The sequence below is a fragment of the Pelophylax lessonae genome (assembly GCF_965119305.1).
Source record: "Pelophylax lessonae genome assembly, chromosome: 3".
Lineage (NCBI taxonomy): Eukaryota > Metazoa > Chordata > Amphibia > Anura > Ranidae > Pelophylax > Pelophylax lessonae.
In genome coordinates, this window is record NC_138770.1 from 543,509,147 (window position 1) to 543,536,544 (window position 27,398).

At 40.7% G+C, this 27,398-nt stretch overlaps 1 protein-coding gene across 1 annotated transcript in view; it reads right to left on the reverse strand.

Annotated features, from left to right (window-relative positions):
• LOC309551844 (pecanex-like protein 2) overlaps nucleotides 1-27,398 on the reverse strand; it is a 256,799-nt gene that overhangs the window by 117,477 nt on the left and 111,924 nt on the right. The window contains exons 15-19 of the mRNA XM_082252546.1: nucleotides 24,287-24,378; nucleotides 20,680-20,789; nucleotides 18,077-18,182; nucleotides 11,907-11,999; nucleotides 3,029-3,179 (exon numbers count right to left, since the gene is read on the reverse strand). Coding sequence (XP_082108672.1) covers nucleotides 3,029-3,179; nucleotides 11,907-11,999; nucleotides 18,077-18,182; nucleotides 20,680-20,789; nucleotides 24,287-24,378 — 552 coding nt within the window. The remainder of the gene's footprint in view (nucleotides 1-3,028; nucleotides 3,180-11,906; nucleotides 12,000-18,076; nucleotides 18,183-20,679; nucleotides 20,790-24,286; nucleotides 24,379-27,398) is intronic.

The window sequence follows — 27,398 nt, forward strand, 5'->3', positions numbered from 1 at the left end:
AGAAGTACAGAATAGTGTCCATTGGTTTTGGCCATTAGTAGATCGTTTGTCAGTTTTAGGAGAGCAGTTTCAGTGGAGTGTTGAGGACGAAATCCAGACTGAAGGGGATCAAGGAGGCTATTCTCGGCAAGGTGGTCGCACAGTCGGTTGTAGACTAGACGTTCGAGGAGTTTGGATGAAAAGGGGAGTGAGGAAAGAGGGCGTAGGTTGTTCAGATCGGTTGGGTCCAGTGAGGGCTTTTTAAGAATTTTATGCACATAAATACTGGTTGTGAATTGTTTATATTTCTATGCATTTTATTAAACTATTTTACAGAGTTACATTACGGGCCATATTTTTAAATCAGAGAATGTGGCATTCAACAATCGTTTACTGCAGGTGAATTACCGTAACCACTTGATGACCAGCGTCATACCGGTACATCGCTGGATTTTGAGTGGTTTTACCGTTATGATGCATGTAGCTGCATATCATCCTGGTATTGTTTTTTTCATCCGGCGGTCGGTTTTCTTGTAAAAACAATCAAATTAGCTACTGGATTGCTTTTACATGCAGTGGGAGGGGATGTGCCTCCTGCCGCCTTTTGAGTCTCTCTCAAGCTCATTTGTCCCACCGGGGGACCCTGAGAGTGTAGCCGGCAGTTCTGTCGCTGACCATAGAGCTAATTGGACACTAGAATAGCTCCAATCATCTCTATGGTCTAAGAAACCGGAAGCATTGGAGCCTTTTATAACTTATCGTTTTGAAGCTGTAAACAAACCCTTAGTGGTTTGAAAAAAACACCGGATCATACCAATCTTGGTAAGATCAGAAGATTTTTAAGGGCATGGGACAGTACCTGTCACTGCCTATTGCTATCACATGTGATAGTTCTATTCCCTGTGATAACAATAAAAGTGATCATTAAAAAATAAATTAAACAGCGATCACACCACAAACAGCGATCACACCACACATGTGAGGTATCACCACAAAACTCAGATCGAGGGCAGTAATTCTAGCACAAGACCTCCTGTGTAAATCTAAAGTGGTAACCTGTAAAGGCTTTTAAATTGTCCCCTATGGATAATGAAATGTATGTCGTTTGTCGCCCTTGCTATTTTAAAGCACGTGAAGTGTAATGTTTTTAAAAACATTCTTATGGAAAACACTGCGCAAATACCGTGTGATATATAGGATTTGCAACACCCCAAAAAAATACAGATTTTTACATGTAAACAAAAAGTGTCAGAAAAGGACTGGTCTTCAAGTGGTCTTTAAACACATGCACCAGGAAGATACACATGCAATGATTGATCATATTCATTGCTTTTAAACCAGTTCAGCTTTCACACCTGTGCATTCTCTGTGGATCAGAGCAACTTTTACACCTGTGCATTCTCTGTGGATCAGAGCAAATTTTATCTTTCAGCTAGAGGCCTGTTTATTCAACAATCACTTTACTTAAAGGCTGAATTTACACATAGTGCGGTGAACAGCGTTTTACAAATTTCAGAATGTCTATCATTGCAAGGACACATAGAAAGCAATTGTTTTCTGTGTATCCTATTTACACTGCAACACAGCCTGGAGCCGCGCTGCAGCATGCTGCAATAAAATGCAGACATGCTGTATTTGATTGTGGCGCACCATACAGGATCTGCTGTACAGCAACATTAACAAAGTGCACTTTTGTTGACTGTGCTGAATCGCACACCACACTTCCCTCTACCGCTGCCAGAAAAATAGAGCGGCAGCTGTCTGGCTCAGTATGAATTGCAAAATTTAATTTATTGTTTTATGCAATCCAGAGACAAAAAAGTAACAAAACTTAAAAAAACTATTTTCTTTTACTTTGCTGTTCAAACAAAAAATAGTCTTACCATAGACAAAATAATACACTATAATTTGTCCTGTTTAAAATGAAACTAACAGAGTCATTATGATTCTAAAACAAAACTTTGCAAAGTTATCTACTAATTAACCATTCTCCGCTCGCCCACAGAAGTTTTACTGCAGGCAGGTGGCAGCTGCAGACAAGGCGATGTACCTTTACGTTGCCAGGCACATGGCCACTGGTGCGACTTCCGGCACTGATGTTTCCAGTGCATTGGTGGATTGTGAATCGGGGTAACCAGCCTTTGAGTGGCTGGGATGTCACTTGATCGCTATGCTATCACATGATCTCAGTGTAAACACAACTGTCATAAATATGTTTCATTCATAACAGTTCTGCTTCGTGTAGTGATGCTGTGATTGGCCCACAGCTCTCACATCATACCTGGGCCAGTCACAGCACCATGCACCATGTGATTAGCTGAATGATTTACATTTTTTTTTACATAATGTCACCAGTCAGTATCCCTGTTTAGTGCCACACCAGTCATATAATGACACTGTACTGCACTGGTGACAGCATGCAAAAAATAAAAAATAAAACTGTAAAAAAAAAAATATATATATATATATAGAGAGAGAGAGAGAGAGAGAGAGAGAGAGTAAAATAAATAAAAAAATAATAAAAAAAAGAAATGTAAAGCACCCCATCCCTCCATGCTCGCGCGCAGAAGCAAATGCATATCTTAGTCGGGTCCGCAAATGTAAATAGTGTTCAAACCACACAAGCGAGGTATCTCTGCGATTGTTAGAGCGAGAGCAACAATTCTAGTACTAGATCTTCTCTGTAACTCTAAACTGGTAACCATTAAAAAATTTTAAATCGTTGCCTATGGAGATTTTTTAGGAACCATAATTTGCCCTCATTCCATGAGTGTGCGCAAATTTTAAAGCATGACATGTTAGGTATTACATCATCTTTCACATTATACCAAAAAATTGGGCTAATTTTACTGCTTTGCTTTTTTCATTAAAATGTGTTTGAAAGACCACTGTGCAAATACAGTGTGACGTAAAATTTGCAACAGACACCATTTTATTCTCCAGGGTCTCTGCTAAAAAATATTTATATAGTGTTTGGGGGTTATTTTTCTAGCAAAAAAATACTGATTTTAACTTGTAAGAAAGATATTCATATTCATTTTGTACCTACCAAGAACTTCCCTCTGTTTATATTCTCTGTTCTGTAGAACTGGCTGAGAAATCCATAGCCAAGGATGATGTTTTCGAAGCTGAGGAATTACATAGTGTGCCAGGACACCCACTATCAGTGTTAATACGAGTAACACAATACTAAGAAATGGCTGTAAGAAAAAAAATTAAATAGTTGTTTAGATACATCATTACACAAAGTCTAACTCTAGCCAATTTTTATTTAGTTTTACAGTAGATGAAGAATAGAAGATTTTAAGTCATATTTTAAATTTTGAATGTGCCCCATTAGGAAGATTTTCCCCACTTCCTGTGCCTGTAATGCCAGGAAAGGAAATGGGGGTATGTTGCTGTTACTGGGACAGGAAGGCACTGTCAGAAAAAATGATGGTAATAAAACCCTGACAGAGGCACGTCCCCTTCCAAAACAAAATTAAACGTTTTGGCCAGAGTTAGACTTTCAGTTTCAGTAATTTTTTGAAAGTTTTCAAAAAAGTACAGAAGAATCACATTTCAGTTAGCTGTATACTTGTTCTATATAATCAAGAACTACAAGTAAGATAGAAGTGCAAAAATCATTTCCGTGGCATGCCCAAAATGCTTTGATGAAATGTTAAGCCAATGAGGTAATTTAAACGGTACCAAAGCACCATAAAAGAAGTAAGGGGAGGCTTGGATGCCACTACATTATTGGGTATAGGAGCCCCTCAGCCAGAAGAAGGAACAATGCTATTTGTTCCAAAAGCTCAGAGTTAGGCTTTTATAACTTTTTGCTATACTAATCATAACAATTTACAACAGATTAATTTAGACCAACAAACATACTGGCTGTCTGCATTTATTTTTGTCAATTTTACATAACATTTTCTACATAAATGTGCATAAGACAGCACAAAACAGAAAAATTATTTTTCTACATGGCCTTTTGCATATGATACTTCTGTTTAAGCATCTACTTTTTCAGATGTGATTTCAGGTGTCTTTTTTGTATGCATTTGCACATATTCACATGCATTTTTGCATATATTTATAGCACCCTCCTAGGTAGGTGCTAGGCAAAGTATAGTTTTCTCTGCCTGCTTCACAGGGGAGCCTGATCAGTAGTTAGGCCTGTTGCATGTGTCCATGTGCGATTCATCTGGTCTGAGGGAGTGTCCCCACTGTATTCAATAGGAGAGCCTGTTGAACAGTGGAGGAAACCCAGCCATTGACACACAGGCTTTTATGACTATCCCAGTGGGTAGGCACAACAGTGGTGCATCCTGGGATATGTTATAAAAGCCACAGGCACATGTGACAGGGTGTCTTTGGGTGGGAAGCCAGATCCCAGGAGAAGGGTGACGGCTGCTGAGGAAGGTGGTCACAGGCGGTCGGCCTTGTGGACCAGAAGTGTGGTGCTGAGCCAGGAGGTCCAGTGGATACTGACAGTGGAGCAAGTGGCAGAGCAACCTGAGGAAAAACAGTGAGTACCAGGGAGCTTGCTGGGGGTCTGCCCAGGAAGGGGACCACTCCAGGCGGGAGCTAGCATACACAGCAAGTGAGAAAAGGGGGTGCTAAGTTAGGACCCTGATGTTTTAACACAACAGGATCACATTTACTATCTTCACTTCAGTGGCAGAGTGAAGCAGCGGCCTTGCCGCATTCTACAGATGTCCTCTATATTGTGCATAGTTCTAAGTTGGAGTATCCCACTCATCCCTTCTCCCATTCGAGTTCCAATAAAAACAAAAAAAACCAAATCCCCTGGACTGTTCATTGTCTGAGCCAAGTGTTAAAGTAACAAGTTTCTACAGACTGTTGCTACGGGTAACCCAGGGGAATCCAATCTCAGCAGCTCTCTAGGGGGTAGTGCTACATTTGCGTTCGCGCATTTTCACGTGCAGTCAAGCATTTTTGCACAAACTTATTCTCGCTTTATTTCTCTGCACAGTATGCAAATGAGCAGTTGTGTGTGCGTTTGGAAGTATAAGGCATAAATTACTGACCAAAAATGCTGATTTTTCTATTTTGTTTTTACTGAAGAATGCATGGCTCCTGTGTGCGTAGGCACATTACAAATAATAGGCTGTTATTTATTTTTAAGCTGCAGTGTGCAAGAGGCCTATAGCAAACATTATTGATTTTTCCAATGTATTTAATTTTGTTTTTTGTGTTTGATATGCTTTAAGAATGTCCTCTACAGTACATGGGGCAACCAATATGATTGTAATTTGCCCATCAATATAATTAATGGTCAACAGCGCCATGCTCTGATGCCAGCTCTTCTGCTAGAGGCTCACCGGGTTGCTCCTCCTCAGCAGGAAAGTCTATTCAATCCCCAGTCTCTGGAACTGGTATCTGGGGATAGAGGTTCACCATCTCCTGTCCATTGAACCCAGAAGATCTTACTGGTGCTTGGCAGAGGCTAGCAGAACCCTGTTGTCAGCACTTCAGCTTTGGGGACGGCAATCTTTGGAGCTTACACTGCCAATTCTAGGGCATGCTGCTGAACGCGTTCTAGCAGTTCTCTATATGCCCTTTCCAGATCCTGTACTTTCCTTAGCAAGTTTTTCAGATCAGGTTTAAGCTCTTAGACCCCTGCAAAACCGAGCATAGCCTCTTTGTATTCTCGCAAGTCCTCAAGGGTAGGTTCCCCTTCATCACCAAACAAGCAAACACATCTGTAGGGCTATCTCACAGCAATCCAGGGCCGCCAAAGCTATATCCCTCCGGACAGCATTCTATTGTCTCACCTAAATATTCCTGCTCTGCTTGCCATTGCAGAGCCCAATACCGATTGTCCCGCTCCATCTCCTGCTGGACCAGCCTGTCCAACTCGGATACCCATTGCTCCTGGGGCCACTCTCCCAGGAATGCCATCCGCAACTCCCGTTGGTCACTGACCCGTTGCCCTGGGGTTGAAAGCACTTGCCTTGGTGCATACCAGCAACCTGGAGGGCTCCAATCCAGACCTCCACCCGAATCTGCTGCCTAATCTCCAAGTATTGATCTGCAGACACAGTCCTTGATATTACTTAAAGGGGGAGCCGCAGAAGCCCCTGGAACTCTGTGCCAGGTCCATATCTCCGCTAGGGTGACTGAAGTCTTCTATCCCGATCTTGGATGCCGGTGGTGGTTTAGACATGTTAACAGGAAGGGAGCACTATCCCACCGCTTGCCACCAATGTAACAGACCCCCTTACTCAAGAAGAGTATGTTTGCCGTATAAGCTTCCCTTCCTGATACCAGCATGATCCAAGATCCCTTAGACCACCCAGTCACTTGTCGAGACATCAGTGTATGGTGGTGAGAAGCATAAGACTGTTCATTCAAACGAGGCACAAAGAGATATACACTCAGGGGACAATCCCCACTTCTTTGCATAATGACCCAGGGCAGGGTAAACTACATTCAGTAACATGACACACAGGTATCGTCAACTTTCCAACAGTAGACAGTCTTTAGGAAGGGCTTCTGGCGAAATCCCCCTTCCATCTAGCAGCTAATCCACATACCCCTATACATCCCATAATAGGTTGATCCCAAGGCAGACAAAAACAATAGAACAATGGGATACAGACACTTAACAATAAAAAAACCCACTCCACCCCAAACTATCAAGCTATGTTCCTAAATGCTACTGTCCTAAGGGAAAAAGCCCCTTTATTATTTTAACACACACCACACATATAGAACCCAGGAAATCTGGGGTAACACGAAATGCTGAATTCGGTGTGGTTGTACAGTAAGTCTGGTTAGTGCAGGCCAGACTGTGGTTCTCGGTCACCCTATGCCCCTAATAGACACAGGGTGAATTACACATTGGAGGGGCCGGGGGAGCTGGACAAGGAGTTTCCCGACCCGTTTCCCAGAAGGTAATCTGGGTTCCACAAGCCCCCTGTCCAAAGTGACTCCCGTCACAGTCAGTAATCAAGTTATTAACCATAGATTGGACAGTTTTGTCTCTGACAAGGCTAGACCTCAATCTTTTTTTTTTAAGAATTTTGTACTTGCTTAAGTTCTTGGTGTTGAATATTCAATCCTGTAGAAAAATCACACTCTATTTCCAGAAAAGATTATTGTGATAATATTTCAATACTAGCCTAATGTTTCAAAATTATAAAACATTCTGATCCCAATGTAGTTATATTTTGAAACTATACCCACAGATCTCCTAAGGTTACACTTTATACCGAAGAAGTGTGCTGATATTAACAAATACCTGACACCTTGTTGTTAAACCTGCAGCCCAAGGAGCAGATGCAGTCCTTGTTTGCAGGGTGGCCCTTAGCCCTAGCAGTCAGTAGTGGAAGCATAGGCTTGTAAAAGAACTGCATTAGCAAGGATCTCTAGCAGTCTAATGTAACGTACATCCCCAGACTGTGCATTACTGCAGTCTTCAACCACTTCTGTAGCACAGTCTCTGACTATTACAGGGATTCAGATTGCCACTGGCTTGCACCTCTAGAGCACTCTGTCACTAACTATACTTGGTTACACTTCTGTACCGATGAAGAGGGCCACACGCAGAGTCCAGTGCCATGTGGCGGGGTATGATTCTCTGATGCAATGCAGAGGGGTACCCAATCCAGAAAATGCAGTCATATTGTCTCAGTGGCATTGATGAAGCCAGGTGGAGAAAGGACATTTTCAAGTGAAGATCCAGGCATAGTCTTCAATTTTCAATTAATTGCAATCAAAAGCCAGAAACTTGTTCCAAATAGAGAGAGCTCATCCATAGCCTAAGGACACTAGCAAAAACAATGAAAAAGTATTGCTGGGAGTGGGAGGGGTTATATGGGCTATCCTAACAACTTGTTTGGCAGTGTCCTAACCTGAAGATGGCAGCATATAATGCATGGTCAAGATTTAAAGATGTCTGTGCCATGCACTGTACGATTAAGAAAGAATCTTTTGTTATGCAACGTTAGAGAAGAGAAGACAATTAGACTATAAGGCCTAAACCCTCCGTAAATTAAAAAATAAATAAATAAATAAACCAGGCAGCCTGTCGGTGAATACTATTAACATGTTGCTAGAAAAGCATTGAAGAATTATTGCATCCAGTGGCTATACTAGGAAACCAACTTAAGACATATGTTTTAAACAGTGGTTCTCTACCTTAGGGAGACCAGTAAATTCTTTCAAAACCTTCCATGCCCCAACATGGCCGTGATCGATGGGTAGATCGGTATCGACCTATTGCTAACATGCTAGCATACTGTATATTTATAACATACACTATATTACCAAAAGTATTGGGACGCCTGCCTTTGCACGCACATGAACTTTAATGGCATCCCAGTCTTAGTCCGTAGGGTTCAATATTGAGTTGGCCCACCCTTTGCAGCTATAACAGCTTCAACTCTTCTGGGAAGGCTGTCCACAAAGTTTAGGAGTGTGTCTATTGCAGTGGTTCTCAAATCCTGTACTCAGAACCCGTTAACAGGCCAGATTTTAAGCATTAGCTTGGGGAGATGCAGACTAGAATACTGCAATCACTGAGCAGCAAATTATATCACCTGTGATATATTTCAGTTATCTTGCAAACCTGTCCTGTTAGTGGGTCCTGAGGACAGGAGTTGAGAACCACTGGTCTATGAGAATGTTTGACTGTTTTCCAGTAGCGCATTTGTGAGGTCAGTCACTGATGTTGGAGGGAAGACCTGGCTTGCAGTCTGCCCTCTAATTTATCCCAAAGGTGTTCTATCGAGTTGATGTCAAGACTGTGCAGGCCAGTCAAGTTCCTCCACCCCAAACTCGCTCATCCATGCCTTTATGGATCTTGCATTGTGCACTGGTCTAAATAATTTTGTGGAGGGAGGATTATGGCGTGGGGTTGTTTTTCAGGGATTCAGTTTGGCCCCTTAGTTCCAGTACCAAGACATTTTGGTCAATTTCATGCTCCCAACTTTGTGGGAACAGGTTGGGGTTGGACTTTCCTGATCCAACATGACTGCGCACCAGTGCAAAAAGCAAGTTCCATAAAGACATGGATAAGCGAGTTTGGGGTGGAGGAACTTGACTGGTCTGCACAGAGTCCTGACCTCAACTAGACACAACACCTTTGGGATGAATTAGAGCGGAGAATGCGAGCCAAGCCTTCCCTCCATCATCAGTGCCTGACCACACAAATACAATTCCCATAGACACACTCCTAAACCTTGTAGACAGCTTTCCCAGAAGAGTTGAAGATGTTAAAGCTGCAAAAGGTGGGCCACCTCAGTATTGAACCCTACAGAATAAGAATGAGATTCCATTAAAGTTCATGTGCGTGTAAAGGCCAGTTCCACAATACTTTGGTAATATAGTATATATTGCTAACGTATATTCTAAACCTTCTCTAAACCTTATTTATTCTAGCCATAACAAAAAAAATAAATTGGGGCTATAGATACACTTTATATTAATAACTTATCATCATAGGAAGCTATAGGGCCAATCCAATAAAACTATAGAGAAGAAAAACAGCACACAGTTGCAACTGTATCCCAAAGCATACAATCATATTCTTGTTTAATGTTTCTCCAAAAATAAACAGTGAAAACTGATTTTCCTTTTGGTTACTACTCCAGCTCTCTGCGTATTTTCAATTCTCATTTTTAATGTAATGTTAAATCCCTGGAGCAGACATTTTTCCACAGTGACTTGTCAAATGAATGCACACATCAATCAGAATAGATAGAGACTTACAACAAGCACTTCAAACTGGGTATCAATGAAAGAGTGATCACTGGGGAAGCACTGTGCATGGCAGACAGCAGGATGACAGCAATGGGCAGCTCCAGCAATAAATCCATGCTGTTGTGCTCTCCCGCTGGCCCCAAAACTAGGGCAAAAACGGCAAGGCTCCCACATGCCAGCTCTGTACAAGTAGACATGAAAATAAATATCTGGCGCACAGACAGGTGAATGACCTGAACAAGATAAGGCCTCAGAAACTGTATATTGACTCCAAAGGTCCAGAGATATAAAATTAAAACATGTTAAAAAATACATTTATAGGAGGCAGCGATCCTAAGAGTGTGTCCAAGGAAACTCTGTAAGAAAGACAGAAAAGGGGGGGGGGAGGCGCCACCTGAGTGTAGTTTTTTTTAACCTTATGGATTAAAACATGGATGCTTAAATACTACACTCAGGTGGCACCTCCCCCTCCTTTTCTGTCACTGGTACGGAAGCTGAAGTCTGGTGTGCATCACCTTGCTGGCACTGTCAGGTGCTCAGGGCATCCACAGCTGACCAGAAGGGCCCCTGCATCTCCACCTCCACTCAAGGAGCCAGTGGAAGACATTGCACTCCTACTGAGCCAAGGCCCCCATCTGCTCCAACAGCTAAAGTCTTGCTATCAGGGGAGACAGGAAACCAGGGATCGGCAGAAGGGAGGCTGGTGGTTGAGAGCCACTGCTTTAATCCATTTGGTCACCTCTTTTTTGACATCCATTCTCTATTTATGGCTTGACAGTCTCCCCTTACTCTAAAAGGGTTCACTATTTTTCTTTAAAAGTTTCTTCTACTGAGGTGGAAGTGAATCCAAAAGTGAAGTGAATCCACATTCCCCTGCAGATCAGAATGTGATTCAGTCCTGGACAAATTATTTATTATATTACCGGTATATTATATTATATTATAATATTATTATATTATATTATATTAAAAAAACAGAAAATATTACATTTACTAAACATTGAATGCAGTGAAATATCCCCTGTAAGGGAAAATGCATGCACCAAGAACATACAACTACAGTGAATGTTTGGTGAATATCACATTTGCTGCTTTATAAACACACCCACAGTTAGTTTTTGCTCCTGTGCGGAAAAAAATGTATTAGTAGTGTACTGGGATGTAATCCTTTTATATACTGGGTAAAAATAATTTGTGTCATTTAAAAACAAAATAAAAAAGATTTAAATAGCTGTATTGCTACATTCAACATATTTTTTTTTTATGCTATGTGAACATGCTTAGTACCAACTTTAGCTCAGCCACCACAATACGTAAGTATCTTTAATCTCAACAAATAAATCCTCTGTACTTCACCATTACATTTTCAGATTACCATTGCCTGAAGAAAAAACTTGCCAAACTCCTCTTTGGTCATGTGTGTAGAACTTGAGGAAGCCTTGCATAGCATTTTCTCCAGAAAAGGAAAATACTGCTGCCCTTCCATTATTTTTTAATCCACCAAGGCTATTAAAGTGGAACTTCACCCATTTTTTTTTTTCATTAAAAGTCGGCAGCTACAAATACTATAGCTGCTGACTTTTAAAAAATCAGTTACTTACCAGCCCATAGAGTCCAGTACTGCCTTCCCGCAATCTATACTAATGTGCCACCATCTTGACTTTGGGAGCTGGCTGAGAGTTCTTAATGAATCACAGCCGGCTCCTTACTGCACATTCAAAAACATTAAAAATGTTAAAAAATTAGCACAAATGGGATTTAATTCCCTTAGGACTTAATCTGCTGTAACTGCTCATTTTATGGAGAAAATAAACAAGAATTCTCATTTCACAAGAAGAAATGTGTACTGCACCAGGTGAGTGACTTAGCACATGCTCTCCTAAAAGATTCCAGGGTGTTGGTCAAGCTCGTTGTATTCCAGCGAAATTGTGAGAAGAGAAAATCAATCACTGCACCCTGGGCTGCAGCAACTTTTCAAATGTATTGCTCCAGGCCAGTGTGTGGTGAATTACTTATTTTTCTGAAGAATTCTTATTCTTACCATTATTTGTGCATATTTCCTTTTCTATAGATTTATTGAGCCAGCCCCATAGATTCATTATGTAGTATGAGCAATGCACAACCAAAAGTAAGTAAAAAGTTACAAAAGGAGCAGAAACAAAATTGTAATTTGCAATTTTGCATTAATATTTCCAAAATATACATATATTACTTACTCTCAGAGACAAAAACACTGTGCTGGCACTGACTGCAAATGTCAAAATAGCAATCACCGTGCAGACAATAAGATCAGAAATTAAAATTTCTTTCTGTGAAGAAAAAAAAAAGTTTGTGATTAGGATGTCCACACAATATCGTTTAAATAAATTAAAACAATGTCAGATAAAACAAAGGCATATTCATAAATAAAGAAGAAGATAATTGACATAAAAAAAAAAACAATAAATAAACCATAATCCAAAGGTCTTAATTTTTGCCCATTTCTTACGTTTAATCTTACTTGCCTTGCTTATTCTATTTCAATAACAAAATAACCATAATAATTTATATTGAAAAAAAAAAATAGAAGAAACCAGTCACAGCTTAGGAAACAATAAGTAGGAAAAAACTGAAACCTCTCTGACAGTCACTTAAAGGATGACTATTAAAAAAGAATCCTCCCCCTTGCAATTTGTCTAAATGTAGTATTCAGCTGTTGAATTTAAACCCATATTATTTTTTTTTTAATTCTTGTTTAAGGTATTGTGTAATATCTTCTATGCAGGATGTGGAAATCTTGCAAGCAGACCTGAACAAAATAACGGGGTGGGCAACTACATGGCAGATGAGATTTATTGTAGAAAAATGTAAAGTAATGCACTTGGGGGCCAGTAACCAGAAAGCAAGCTACTCACTAGGGGGGGAACCTCTGGGTGAGTCTAGGATGGAAAGGGATCTGGGGGTACTGGTTGACAACAGGCTTGGAAGTGGCATGCAATGCCAAGCCGCTGCAAGCAAAGCCAACAGAATACTGGGTTGTATAAAAAAGGGGATTCAATCCAGAAATAAAGAGATTATTCTTCCACTCTACAAAACTCTGGTCCGGCCACATCTGGAGTATGCTGTCCAGTTCTGGGCACCGGTCCTCAGGAAGGATGTGCTGGAACTGGAGAAAGTCCAGAGAAGGGCAACAAAAATAATTAGGGGAATGGAGGACATCAGCTATGAGGAAAGACTACAAGCACTGAACTTATTCTCTCTGGAGAAGAGACGACTGAGGGGGGATATGATATCAATGTACAAATACTGTACTGGCGACCCTAGCATAAGGAACAAACTATTCAGAGTAAGGGAATACAATAAGACACGTGGCCACTCACTAAAACTTGAGGAAAGGCGGTTTAACCTTAAAGTGCGTAAGGGGTTCTTCACTGTAAGAGCGGTAAGGATGTGGAATTCTCTTCCGCAAGCAGTCGTATCAGCGGGGAGCCTTGATAGTTTCAAAAAACTATTGGATGGACACCTTAAAGACCACAACATACAGGGGTATACAATGTACGGTTAAAAGCAAACACACACACACATCATAGGTTGAACTGGATGGACTTGTGTCTTTTTTCAGCCTCACTAACTATGTAACTATGTAACTATGTAACAATATTGGACAAAAATGAAAAAAACAACAACATGGCATATAGAGACATGATGGTACCCATACATTGTTACAAAGATAGGCTTAAATGGAGGAATAAAAACAAAATGTGGAAGTCATCATACTGCTCAGTTCCCCTGAATGATGCTGGGCCCTGGAAATGACAGACACAAGCCTCCATCTGTGAGTAACTTGCTGATGACTTGATCCCTGAACTCTTAATCTGATCTCTGAACTGTCTGCCTAACTTAATCCTGACTCTCTGACTTAATCCCAACCTCTGAACCATCATAGAATCTGAATCAGAGAATGCATGAAGGTAAGAAACTGTGAGCATTTACAACCACTTTAAATTTGATTCCAGAACTCTCTCTACCTAATCCTGACCCTATAATTTTTGGTAAAATTCCATACAATATGGCAACCTGGAGGTTTTCTGTACACCATTGGTATACAAAATGCCTCAAAAAATGTAATTTTCTGACACAAGCATGACAGCATCCACGTATGGGTATAGGCTCTGACCCTCACCCAATAAGGACTGGTTATACTATATAAATGAGTCGCCCCCCCTAAGGCAGCATTCTTTTTTTGTTCCTCAAATACTCAACCGGTTATAACTATGGAAAGTTTTTTAATTTTACCCTCACCTTGCCAGATTCATCTGGCCAGCAACACAGGTTCAGCCTCTCTCCTGTCACGAAGCTCCCTCCGTTCGGCAAAATACCGCCTATACGAGGGAGGCCTCCCCCAGGTCCAGGTCCTGGGGTGCAGGATTCTGGTCTCTGGATGCAGGCAAAACAGTACTGCCTTGGTATTTGTTGGGACTGATCCAGTCTCTCCTCCCTGGTGAGTTGTGGCCCCACACACTATTTGTTTAGTCTGGCCCTCTGTGTATATTTTGTTTTCCTTGCAAAATTTGTCTATTACACATCTATTTGGTAATTACTTTTTCTGAGGGGTTAATCCTAGCTCACAATAGCATATAGGTCCATTTGCTGTTTCAATGTCTACAGATGGATGTGTGGATGGCCACAGAGTGTATAATGCTAATGTCCTAGCCAGTACTTCCAGACATTTATTATGACCACAAACCTGCAGCTCAGAGACCAGCCATGATCATTAAGGTGAGGGTCAGGTAGGTATAATATACTAAAAAAAAAAAAGTGTGCGAGCAGTATGGATGGTAAAACTCTCCAGCCCCTAATACCAGCATCACTCCCCAAAGGAAAAGAGGCAACTTGTTCTGGTAAACACTGGTCCTCTCTGGCTCTGAATAAAACCGCTATACATTCAAGGTGCTGCCAGGAGAGGCAGACTAAAGGAAATCACAATAAGGACCATCATGGGTGGTATTTGGAGTGTGGTTATCTGACCGGCTGCATATGAGGCAGCAGTAAACAAAAAGTCAGATGTGTTGGCGCTGCTGAAACTGACTAGGTGGATTTCTAGTTGCTAACGCTCAGGTACCAAGCTAATTATTCAGCTAAGTTTGTTTAAAGGGTACCTCTGCCTCAAAAGCAGTGGGCCAAGGAGCTTTCATCAGATTGGCCAAATGTGTCTTCATGATAGCAGGACATGCAGGATCCTTTCTGTAGAGCCCAGCTTTACTTCAGAGGCAGTTGGCTTAGGGGAATCTTCATCCTTTGCAGAGGCAGGGGAACAGCAATATGGATTTGGAAATTAGGTTTAATATATCATTAGGTAGTGTTGTGTGGGCTGCCTGTGAGTTCACTTCAGTAGCCAAGGCTATATGGTTCTCAGCAGAAGAGTTGAAGGCAAACTGAACCAGTAATAAGTCTCTGTGGTGTGTGATCCCTGAGTGAAATTAAAGTGACCAGTGATGCAGTATGCTGTTCCTCTAGTATTCTGTGTGGTTAGTCAAGCCCTATGGCTTAACCCACTCACTGCATATGCCTCTTTCTAAAGTGAATTGACTGCTATTCAAGATGGAATCAGTGATGTCTAGATTTGGGACTAATCCCTTAGACGAGTCACCTAGGCCCAGAAAAAAGAGTTGGCGACAGGCTCTGAGAAGAGCTATAGAAGTGATTAAAAGATCCATAATTGTCTTTTTTTGGTCGCCTAAATCCTAGTCTGCTCCTCCCTAGGAGTAGCAAAGTTCCTTTAACTCAAATCTGCCCATCATGTGTTTTTGCGGAATTTATTGCAATATTGGGCAGAGGAGGCCCAGGATCGGTGGGGCCTATGCAGGAAGGAAGTCATTGGAATTTTCTTTCCACTCCTCCAACTCCTTTAATTCCCAACTATGGTTCTTTAAAGCTTTAAGCAAATGTTACCAAATCTTGTTCCAACAGTGAGCCATCGATCCAGTGTTCTTAGTTGAAAAGCAGATTTAGGCAGGAAATGGAACAAAGAATCAAAATCCAAAACTTTATATAGAGTTATTGAGAACAATCACTCAAACCATCAGATAAAGCAGCTGTAGTTTTTCTCTAGATCTAACTGATGTGTACATACGCTTTCGGTACACCCATGCTTCTGAGGGCTTTACTTCATTCAACAACATTTGGCCTTTCCTCATACTCAAGACTTTTTTCCAGAACATTGCTTCCAGTAGTGGCCATCTTGCAGAAGCAAGGGCAGTAGGTTCCATAGTTGGACAACAGCCTGCGAGTGGCTCAACATCTTCCAGGTTCTGGCAAATTCTGATTCAGACTCAGATCAAATTTGGATGGATCATCAGCTCGGGAAGGCCAACTCATCTCATTATAATAATGACATTTTGGACACTCAGGGGAATACTGTAGAGTTGACCTCACAAAAGGTGATAGTATTAGGTTCTCACCTGGGGCAATTCATAGCTCTATCCCATCTGTTCATATTTCATGGTCTCAAATGGTTGAGAAGTAGTCTGCAGTAATCCATGCAGTCGGTTGGAATCACTGGAAGATTGAGAACATTATAATCTGACCTTATAAGGTAATGGAAATTTGCTTCCTACTCCAGAGAAGATAACCCCACATATAAGACAAGTCCCGTTTGTGGTGGCTAAAGATAGTTACTCTTTTCAGCTTTCATCAGCTTCCTTGCATACCAATCATCACAATCTATTCACTTTCTTGGTATTCACCTCAGTGACTGCCTAGCTCAAGGTCAATGACATATGCCAATGGAGGACGAAGTGGCTAACGTCAGGGGTGCAGTGATTCCCAAGCGTTGAAGTAGTTTGGGAAACACAGGAGGCCTCAGTTATGTTCCAAACAGACGGCAATGGTAATCTCCTATCTTCATGGCAAGAAGGAATACAATATTATTAAACCTATGTGAAAGGTATCTCCCATTCAGGTTTGCTAACAGCAGAACCTGTCTCATCTCATCGTTCTTTGTGTTCTGGCTTCCTAGAACTCCCTGTCAGACACTGTAAGATACAAAGTCTTGGATGTCAAGAGTGTGTCCCTAGACCAACAACCAGTTCAATGAATCTCAACCTGACAGTAACCTCTATCGCCATAAATGGAAGTTACTCCTGCAAGAAGGAGCTTCCCACAAGTTGAAGCAATGGCTCTACTAACATCCAGTTAGGTCAACAGGTTAACCTATATAGCCACCAGACCCAGTGGTCTCCAAGCTCCTCTTCAGGATCCGTAGTCATCCAACTGTGGTGAGGGCAAAAATGTCCTGATGGCCTTGCAGGTCGCGGTGTCCTCATGTCTTTGGCCCAAGCACCTCCTATTCTCCTTCCTGAGATTTTAGACCCTACACAGTGGGGCCAAGTGCATCCAATTTCAGCCAAGTTAGATCTAGCAGCTCGGAGACCAAGTATGGAATGCTCATCTAGGGGTCTCACCTTCAGTATTTGAAACCCTGTGGAAGCCAGGGCACCTGCTACAAACTTCAGGTATACTAGAACATGGGAAATCTCGCAGAATGTTAGGAATGGGACAATATATGATATATACACTTTGGACTTTGAGTGATTAATTGAAGATGCACAGAGCACAAAAGCACTTTATTGATTGATGTATATGCACCTATTTATTTGGTTTGAGAATTTATGCATATAAGATTGTTAGATGTATGTTTATCCATGAATTGGTAAACAGCATTTTATGTGATTGTAGTACATGCACTTTAATATATTTTATAGTTTTAAAAAGGATTGATATCTTATAAAGGGGAGCACCCTGGTTTTGTCACTATAGCACTTTAATTTCGCACAGAGATATTAATTTATAACACAGTCACTTTAAAATAAGCACTACCTATTTTGTAGGATATATTTAGTATGGTAAGGTATATGCGCTGCTAAAATTGAGGCTACTACTTCAAGATATTACATCAGCTGTCAGTGTGGAGGCCAGTACAGAAGAGGCAGCTGACAACAGAAGTCCCATAGTAACTCTATGGGTGACGTCACTTCCTAGCCATTACACAGCTGTTGTCAGTCATCTTCTGCACAGACCTTCCACCGCTGGAGAATGGACTGATCGGCTGCAGAATAGGTAAGTACAGCGATTTTTGCTTTACAGGGTTAGATAGATTAGGGTTAGAATGTGGCAGAGAGCAGGTTTAGCGTTAATTAGGTTTTGCCTGGACTTACACTTTAACTTAGTAAATGAGCTGAAACTCTGCTGACTGACATCATACAATCATCTTCAAGCAATAATACAGTTTTTTTTGCAAGGTGAAATTGTATCACATCAACTAAGCTAATGAAAAATTCCCTTGCAACGTGAAGCAGTTTATTATCCTTTAGTAAATCAACCTCACTGTACTGTTCAGGAAATTTACCAATAAGAGCTTTATCTTCTGCTGTAACGGATCTTCTTGCTGTGTTGGAATACTTTTTACATTTTCACAAAACAGTCTGCGAAAAATGTTACATTTAACCAGGGATCTATAAAAAAATAAAATAAATAAGCAATCAAAATAATTTTATCATATAACTGCAGAATCAGTAAAGATTTATTGACATAGAATTCACCATGGCCCTCTGCTGGATATCATATCATGTTTTGTTACATTTTATGAAGTAATTAGCTGATGAGCAAAAAAAAAAATGGCCCTAATATATGCGTAGCAGGGGAATTAGATTGTGTTTGTAGGGCAAAGCTATAGATTTGCTTAATCCTCAACAGCACATACATTTCCGAGTTCTTTTCCTTAAAGCTGAACTCCAGGCAAACAGTTAAAAAAAAAGATGAAATACATACAGTATGTGAGAGATGTTTTACCTGCCAAAGCATTTGTATTTCTTTCCATCCAGTCTGGACATTTAGACAGCTCTTCTCCACAGCACATCCCTTTCTAGCAGGGGAACTGATCTTTTTACCCCCACCCTGTGACTGGACCGTGAAAGGAGAAGAAGCACACTGATGAGCGGGTTTCTCTGTTACTCTGCTTTCTCTTCCTATCAGTATGGCTCCTTGCAAGGAAAACACATGAATGTTGCCTTACGCTTCCCCCCCACCCCATAAACTCTGCCGTACAGTCTGTACAGTAACCTGCAAGAGGCCAAAACCAAGTAAAATTCTTAGACTGCTTGAATAAATAAAAAAATGACATGCCTCCACTCCTTCTAGGCCAATCTGTCCTTCTACCCAGGTACTGTTCTTCTTGCCTCATTCAACAAATGGAAGAGACCTGGACTGATTAAATTATATACTCTAGTTGACCCAACTGACTCTTGATCTATTTTCAGTCATTACAAGAGAAATTTAAAGCTTTTTTTAATTTTTTTATTTTGGATAGTGTGGAGAAGGATTAGAACACCTGTCAGTTGTTATTGCTGTCTTTGCCCTTGTTAGGGAGATTTATCCTATTTATTTGTCCCGTTTACTGTGATCATCATATTTTGGGTTGACATCAGAACACTAATAGAGGGAAAATCTTCCAAAGGAGACAATTGTTCTGGTGACACTGGTTGACAACCGGGGATTCCCTCACTTTGGATGGATTTCCTCTCACTTCCTGTTTTGACTATAGGACAGCAAGTGAAGGGAAATCTCCCCTATGAGACACAGATGGCAAAAAAAAAAAAAACTGACAGAAATCTTTAGGTACCTAGAGATTAAACACTGTCTCCAACAGAACCTCAACCCCACAGGACTTCTCTAAACCCATTTCCTGCTTCAGAAATATTCAGGAGATCCCTATGCATGAGGCCTAATTATCTTACTAAACTCCACAATGATTGCTAAAACCTCCTCTCTCTCCCATATACTAATAAATGGACAGTGGATCTCGGTGTCTCTCTTGAGGAGGAGCATTAGAACCAAATCCAGACCACAAAGTAGTTCTTATCATTATACTTTGCTGTCCTTGAAGAAAACTATAATGGGCTGTCTTACTGGTACCTGGTCCAGCCTAGGATAAATGCATTTGTCCTCAGTCACCTATCCTCTTGCTTTAGAGGCAGTGCTGTGCTGGGAACACATCTGGTAGATCTGCCCAATATTTGCAGCCTTTTGGGTTAAGTCTCCCATACGGTCTCCGGTTACTTAGTCTTCAAAATACACCCTGACTCAACTGTGGCAATCCTAAATAATGCCTGCCTGATATCACTCTCAGTTTGTTTAAACTTCCAACTCCCAACAGCAGCCTAACAGGCAATAGCCAAGGCCACGAAAACATCTAGACTCTATCTTTTTGAAAACAAAAACCAAGTTATCTAAGTAATGATTCATGAAGGGTTTAAAGCCACATTAGGGGATTGGATAGATGAGTACCTCAAGGTGCGGCTGCCTTGTATAGACAAATACTTATCTCCAGGCATTGATCACTTCCTATTGGAATACTAATGCACATATTGCCCAATTACCAATTATACCTTGCCATTCAGAGTGTGGGTGTGACCTCCCCCAGCTCCAAATTCTCGATGGACCCTCTGCACCCTGCTATACACCCTCTCCAGCAAACCATGCAATGAAAAACAGGGATATTTCGTTCACATACATTGCAATACATGCTTAAGCCGTCTTTAGCTCACCCATCTCCACCCCCCCCCCCCCTTTCCTGGATACCCATCAACACCCTGCTCCCTGTCACTCTTTCTATTCTTTTTTCTAACCCCTGATTAAACAATCTAGTTTATTTTCTGCAGAAACTATAGTAACTATGCACATTTATGTTTTTAGTTGTTTTACAAACACATTCCTCGTCCTGGGTTTTGTTTGAAATGCAAAAACTCTGTATACTCTGTTATTATAATCATTTGATTCCCAAATGAAACATGTTGAAGATGGAAAAAAAAAATACTGGAGTTCAGCTTTTACAAACCTATGTTAGGAAATCTAGAGTGATAAAGATTGCATGTCTATATTCCTATTTTTTTTTCTAAATGTTTTAACATTGCTAATAAATATATAGCTATTAATTTTAGAAATGTTACTTACATTAGAATAAATGGATCACTACTTTGCCGGCTCAAGTGATAAGAAAGCGAAATCAAAAGACCACAAAAAATAGAAAAAGGGGGTGGAATGTGTCTAATGTCCCAGGGCTCCTAATAAATAAATAATTACAAAGACATGTTTGAGTGGTAAGTGATACATTCAAATCCAATAAGCTATTTTAAAATATACTATTCACTTAAAGCTATTTCTTTAACTGTATGTAAATAAAAAAAAAAAAAAAAAATCCTGTTCCACAATTTCGTTATGAGAAGTTCTACTTACTATAGAATTCCTTTCTACTGGGTAGAAGAGGGGGACCTCTAGGCTAGGCTAGCATTTCTAACCCTGAGTGGAATTTTTAACTTTTTGTGGGGTGAAAGGAATTTGGCATACGGTCTACTTAGTACATTTGAAGAGCTTATTAAAGCACAATACACTCAAAAAGAGGGTTAGGACAATGGATAGCCCCAAAATGACTCCAGACTTCTCTTTTAGAAACAGTCAATGCATATTGACTGTTATACACACCCAGGTAGCTCAAGTACCTCCAAGGATAAAGAACCAGAACTTCCAGCAATGGTCTCCAGCTCTCCAGGACACTAATTAGCAACAAAGCTTCTTCCCAAGATGCTCTATATAGGCAATCATCTTCCTGCTTCACTCCATCTGGATGTACTCTTTAGCAAGGCAGCATACAACTTCGTAGGCCTAGACTCAGGCCCTTCTTTCAGTATCACCCTCCCCCACAGTAGTTCTGTGGAGGCAACATTTTCCTGCACAACCTCCTTTTCAGGAAAAGATTGGAAGGACAAAGACCTCCAACATTGTCACCTCTCCTGGCAATCGCCCAGAGGACAATAACTTTTCTCCAAGGTCACTCCAAATATTTCAATCCTCCTCCAGCTTGCATCACTGGCAATAAACCTAATCATGATTTGCTAGAGAGGAATAAGTATTCAAAGCTCAATAGTCTCAAACGCAGAAAATAAAGAAACACTAACCCCCTAAATTTGGACAAGGGACACCACAGCTTAAAGCCTTGTACACAAGGGACAAATGGCGGGCGGCATCGGCCGGTTCAATAGAAACCGGCCAACATTCGACCCATGTGTCTGACAAAAGCCGGCCGTTCAGGGTCATGACAGAAAAAGGTCTGCCGACCGACTCCCGATCTGCCATTGGCTAAGAGCCCTGACAAGAGGGTTCTGGCAGGGGTGCCGCCCCCCTGTCAGAACACAATAGCACAGCAGTGAAGATTGATGTACTAACATTGGATTGTTAGTACAGTGACTCCAGCCTGAGCTGTCAGGTTTTTTTAGTTGATCGAAACAAAACTAGTATTGTGTATGAGGCTTAAGACAGTATCCTTACATTACTGTGCTAGGCCACACCCTTTTTTCTGTTTCACCATCCCCACTAAACAGCAAGCAGAGCCCAGATTCCAAAGAACAGTGTCCCCTTCAGCTGATTGCCATCAATCTGAATCTCAAGTACAGCACTCAGTAATTGCAAAGAGTATTTGATTGGCTCCAAGTTACTTCAGAATTTAGACTGGAGTAGCCGCCTAACCTTAATTAAAGAACAAGTGAACCAATCTTACAGTAAACAGTGGAATAACAAATATAACTTCTCTTGGGTAAGGCTGTGTGGCCAGGACCAGGGGATTTCCAGGAATAAGCACCCAGTAGACCTCAAAGCTCATAAATCTAATGAATATCTTAACTAAACTTATATATAATTTTGTTTATGGAGAGGTCTATGTAATTCCGCGCTTAGGATGGGGGGTATATATGTAGAAATTAACACCGCACCTGGCTGCTGCCCACTTCAAAAATGCGACCCTAAGAAGGGGAGCACTTGAATAGATATGAAGGAGGAAGGAAGTGATTGGCGCTGCTTGGTGGGGTGTTTTGGGAATATATTTGTTAATTACTATGCTTCTAGTGGGGTTTTATATGGAAGTATGTATAATAAATTAATAATAGAATCTGTGTGTAATCCACTAAAATCCGATATCAAATGACCAACTTGTATAAAATCAGAACAGGTCTATGTGTAATTTCTAAACATAAAAACCCTATATAAATTACATCAGCAAATAAATCTCATACGTGCAAATTGTGCAAAAAGAGGTGCCAAAGTGAATACAAAAGGTGAGGTGATAAAAAAAAAAAAATTAATATTGATCAAATGTTGTCCAGTAATAAATATATAACCATAAAATGACAATTGGTAAGTATGCTTCAAAAAGTACCAATGAATATAAGTGAAAAAATTAATAATGCATGATAGCGTGCGTTCCGACCACCGGATGTGCGTTCCAAGCCTCGGGTTCGGTAGACGAGTAGAGAGAGCGTGACCACGTCATTTCCGTCTAGCGAACCCGAGGCTTGGAACGCACATCCGGCGGTCGGAACGCACGCTATCTTCAGACGTGCACCGCAAGAGAGGAGGTTGCGGCTCCTATGCCAGACGGGCATACTTTTGAGTTTTATATATTGTGAGTACATGTCTTTTATTATAATAAAGATGTTTTAAGAAACAATTTTACACTATTGGAGGCTCCTTCCCTTTTCTTCTACATACCCAGGCACTGTACTGGATTTCTTATATACCTATTGAGCTGACATCTGTACTACTACTAAGGAGTGAAACCGAGGTCGTGGGAGATCCTGATTGCCAGTGTGTGGGAGCGATCCCCTAAAAATCGACCCGCTGTTTACCCCTGTAGGGGTAAGGGAATCTGGTAAGCGCAGGACCCCAGGCTCAGAGGAACACTTTTTCCTTCTGCCCACCCACCATACTTTGGGCATAGAGAAAAGAGCACTTCAACCACCATATACGGACTTCACTTATCTAGGACTCTTTTTTGAATTTTTAAGTCACCGAGACTGCACACTGGTCTGGATCCATTTGTTTGATTATTTAAACGGACACTTTTTCTATATATTTTTATTATCTTTTTACTGCCAGTTTTGCACTGATATATATACCAAGGAATTCATTCACTCTTGCACCTTTGCACCGATTTATTTATTGGCAGTCATATATATATTCTTTCCACTTATATTTATTGGCACTTTTAAGAGCATACTTACCAATTGTCATTTTATGGTTACACATGCATTATTAATTTTTTCACTTATATTCATTGGTACTTTTTGAAGCATACTTACCAATTGTCATTTTATGGTTATATATTTATTACTGGACAACATTTAAACAATATTTAATTTTTTTTTTATCACCCCACCTTTTGTATTCACTTTGGTACCTCTTTTTGCACAATTTGCACGTATGAGATTTATTTGCTGATGTAATTTATATAGGGTTTTTATGTTTAGAAATTACACATAGACCTGTTCTGATTTTATACAAGTTGGTCATTTGATATCGGATTTTAGTGGATTACACACAGATTCTATTATTAATTTATTATACATACTTCCATATAAAACCCCACTAGAAGCATAGTAACTAACAAATATATTCCCAAAACACCCCACCAAGCAGCGCCAATCACTTCCTTCCTCCTTCATATCATACTTATATATAATTTTGTTTCATTACAGCATTATATAAGATGATTTTAAAGGTATAAACTTACCTTTATGGATTGGTGACAAACAATAAATAAAAGAGCAGCAATAACAGTGCTCCGAAATAAACTGTATAGTGCTGACAATAACCCATCTTTTGCTGCAAAAAGAAGTGACAGTTACATTTAAAATAAATATCTAAAAGAATAGATTTGTTTAAAAATCTTGTACATTTCAACATCAATTATGTAATTTTATTTACTATTCAATTACTTTAATTGCTGCTATGTATGTGTAGCACCCTCTAGTGTGCTACTAGTGTTAGTGTAGGTAAATTTAAGTTTAAGACTCATGGTAAGTTATGCGAGTCTGAAATTGGGTCAGGTTACTGCAGGTCAGGGCTGGATAGCTATACAGTATAGGTCTCTGGTACCTCCCCCGCATCTAGAGGCTTGGAGAAACTTCTGGAACTTAGTGGGCGGAGGCCAGGAGGTCCTGATCTGCATACTTAGGGGGTCTGACCAAACTCCAGGCAAAATGTCCTGGCAGGGTGAATGGATCAGCTCCTAAATATAGGAGAGCCTAGCCAGCAAGGGAGTTGAGTGGAAGAAGGAGTGCTGAGGAGGATGTAGGTGGAAGAATCCTTTCAGCGTCCAGTTTGAGAAGGAATCTTGTATAGGAGCAGCAGGGAGCAAGGAGGACAGAGTGAGTATATCAGTGCAACAAAGGATTCACAAGGGGGAGAGACTGCCACATGTAGCAAGCTTTAAAAAGAAAAGGGCTATGCTTAACCCTTTCTATCCCTTGCCCTGGGAGATCTTTGGAGCAGCCAGGTGGACTGGTAGACAAGCAGCTGGGAGGGCTGGTAGTTCCTGCAGGGAGTTTTACAAGAGGAGAGGAGATACTTCTGTATGCATTGCAACATTTGTACTATTTCCCAAAGGGGGCTGAGAGCTCCTGGTCCATAAGGGGCTTTGTCACTGATCCCAGAGACTGGGTGTTTCTAGCAAGGAGAGCAGCCCATGATCTTTTCTCTGTTCATAGGAAGGAAGTTGTCCTCATCTGTTTTCTTCAAATGAAGTTGGGCATCCCATAATCCCTATACCATAACCAAGTTGTTTTCCCCAATATAACAACAAAAACAAGCCCATGGACTGATTTCTTGTTCCTGGGTGCAAGTTGGAAATGCATGTTGTCTGACTGTACAGGAATAGAAGGAACCAGTAAACAGTGACTCCCGCTGGGGTAGCACTACACGTGGTTACCAATAGTAGTGGATTGTATAAAAAAAGGTACTTATGTGTGCCATAGAAACAAAGGACCTTATTTTTAAAAGTTGTAAAAAGAATTGTAATATAACTGTTTATAGTGAGTCATTTATTATTCCAAAATATGCAGAAATAAGATTTCCCTAAGCATTGTACTGGACACCTGCACTTGGATCCATATGCAACTCAGCTTCAGGTGCGTATCCCCAGCCTAATCAGGAAAATATACAGAAGTAAACTCTCTCCTTCTCTTGAGGGTTTACTTTTATGCGTAGTCTAAAACCACTTAATTAGGCCTATAAGTCACAAACAAAATTTGCACTAAATATATCTGCTTCCTTTATTAGTTTGCTCAGAGTGGAATATTATAAGCAGAGAGGGGAACAGCTGGGTATGGGAAAAGGTACACAAGGTATGTTTTTCCATGTGATTCCAATCCACTGTTCTCAAAACCTAAAACAGCAGTGTTTCAAGATTTCACAAATGTTCTAAAACAAAACTCTGTAAAGCAAATAAAAGAGGAGATAGCTCTCCTAAAGGGAATGGCTCAGGCTGGCTCTCTTAGAAATAAAGCTCTCTATCCAGCACTACCTATAAAATGTAAACCTAGAGTTGATTTCAAGCTCTAGAACATTTTCTGTGAGCTATAAAACTAACATATCCTCTAAGGCTCATATATAAAAAATACAAGAATGCTGATAAAACAAGTGTGGCACAATACAAAATGTGTGGGCCCCTTTCACATGGGGCAGATCTGTCTGTTTAGCGGGACATCTCTCCACTGATCCCTGCTCTCCTCTATAAGTGGTCGGATGGAAATGGACTGCATGTCTGTTTTCATCTAATTGTCATCCGATGGATGGATGGGGAACATATTGCCATACGTCTGTTTTCAGCGGATTGCGTTGGATCAGATGCCTGGCAGGTGTTAGCGGACACATGTCCGCTGAAATCTGCCGCCCAATAAAGTACAATGGGTGACCAGATCAGGTCTGCCCAAAAAACAGGCAGGCGAACCCGATCGGTCCGCTAGTGTGAAAGGGGGTCTAAGAAAGAAAGTCTCTAGCATCTGCTAATGAGACAGACACAGGGGACGTCACTGTCAAGAGCTTTACCCTTATACCCTGCATACATCTTCTATCTTTGGACCAAAAAAACACAGAATACAAGAGTAACAAATGAAGTCTACATGCCAGTTTTAGACTGATTTTATAAAAGAGAATTTCACAATTTGTACCAAACATAAAACACATTTTTTAATACCATCCATTAAAATGCAGGTAAAAAAATGAAATAATTTACCTCAAAAACCATCATATAGCCCAGTGGTATATTGACATCATAGATCAATCTTCACATCAAAAATCTCCTTTGTGTAGCAGCACCCAGCTACTAAGTTGTTTAATGAATGGTGCCCATGGGAGGGATTCTTTGACGATGGGCACTACTAAATGTTGTGTAAATACTTATGGAACCCATACTTTGTTACCTTTTGGACTTTAGGTACACTTTATGCGCTGGTGCAAACATTAAAATTTCAAAGAGCATGTGCAAAAGCAGAAAACCCAGAGCCAATGAGGCAAAAGGTTGAGCCAACAAGGACTTAACATCACAGGTTCGGGTGAACTGACTGGATCAACACACAGCACGTGAGTCCTTGACAGATATAACATACTTTGGTGAACACCAGAAGGACGTACAGCAATCTATTATATATAATAATGTTAATGTTTGGACCTGATGAATAAGGTGTGAAACAGATAACATCTTAACCACTTGCCGACCGCGCTATTGCCGAAAGACTACTACAACGCAGCAGACTAGTTCTGGGACACCGTCAAATGATGGCACACACTGTGATTGCATATTGATTACATATTGAGGTAAAGAGCCACTCAGCAGCTCTTTAACA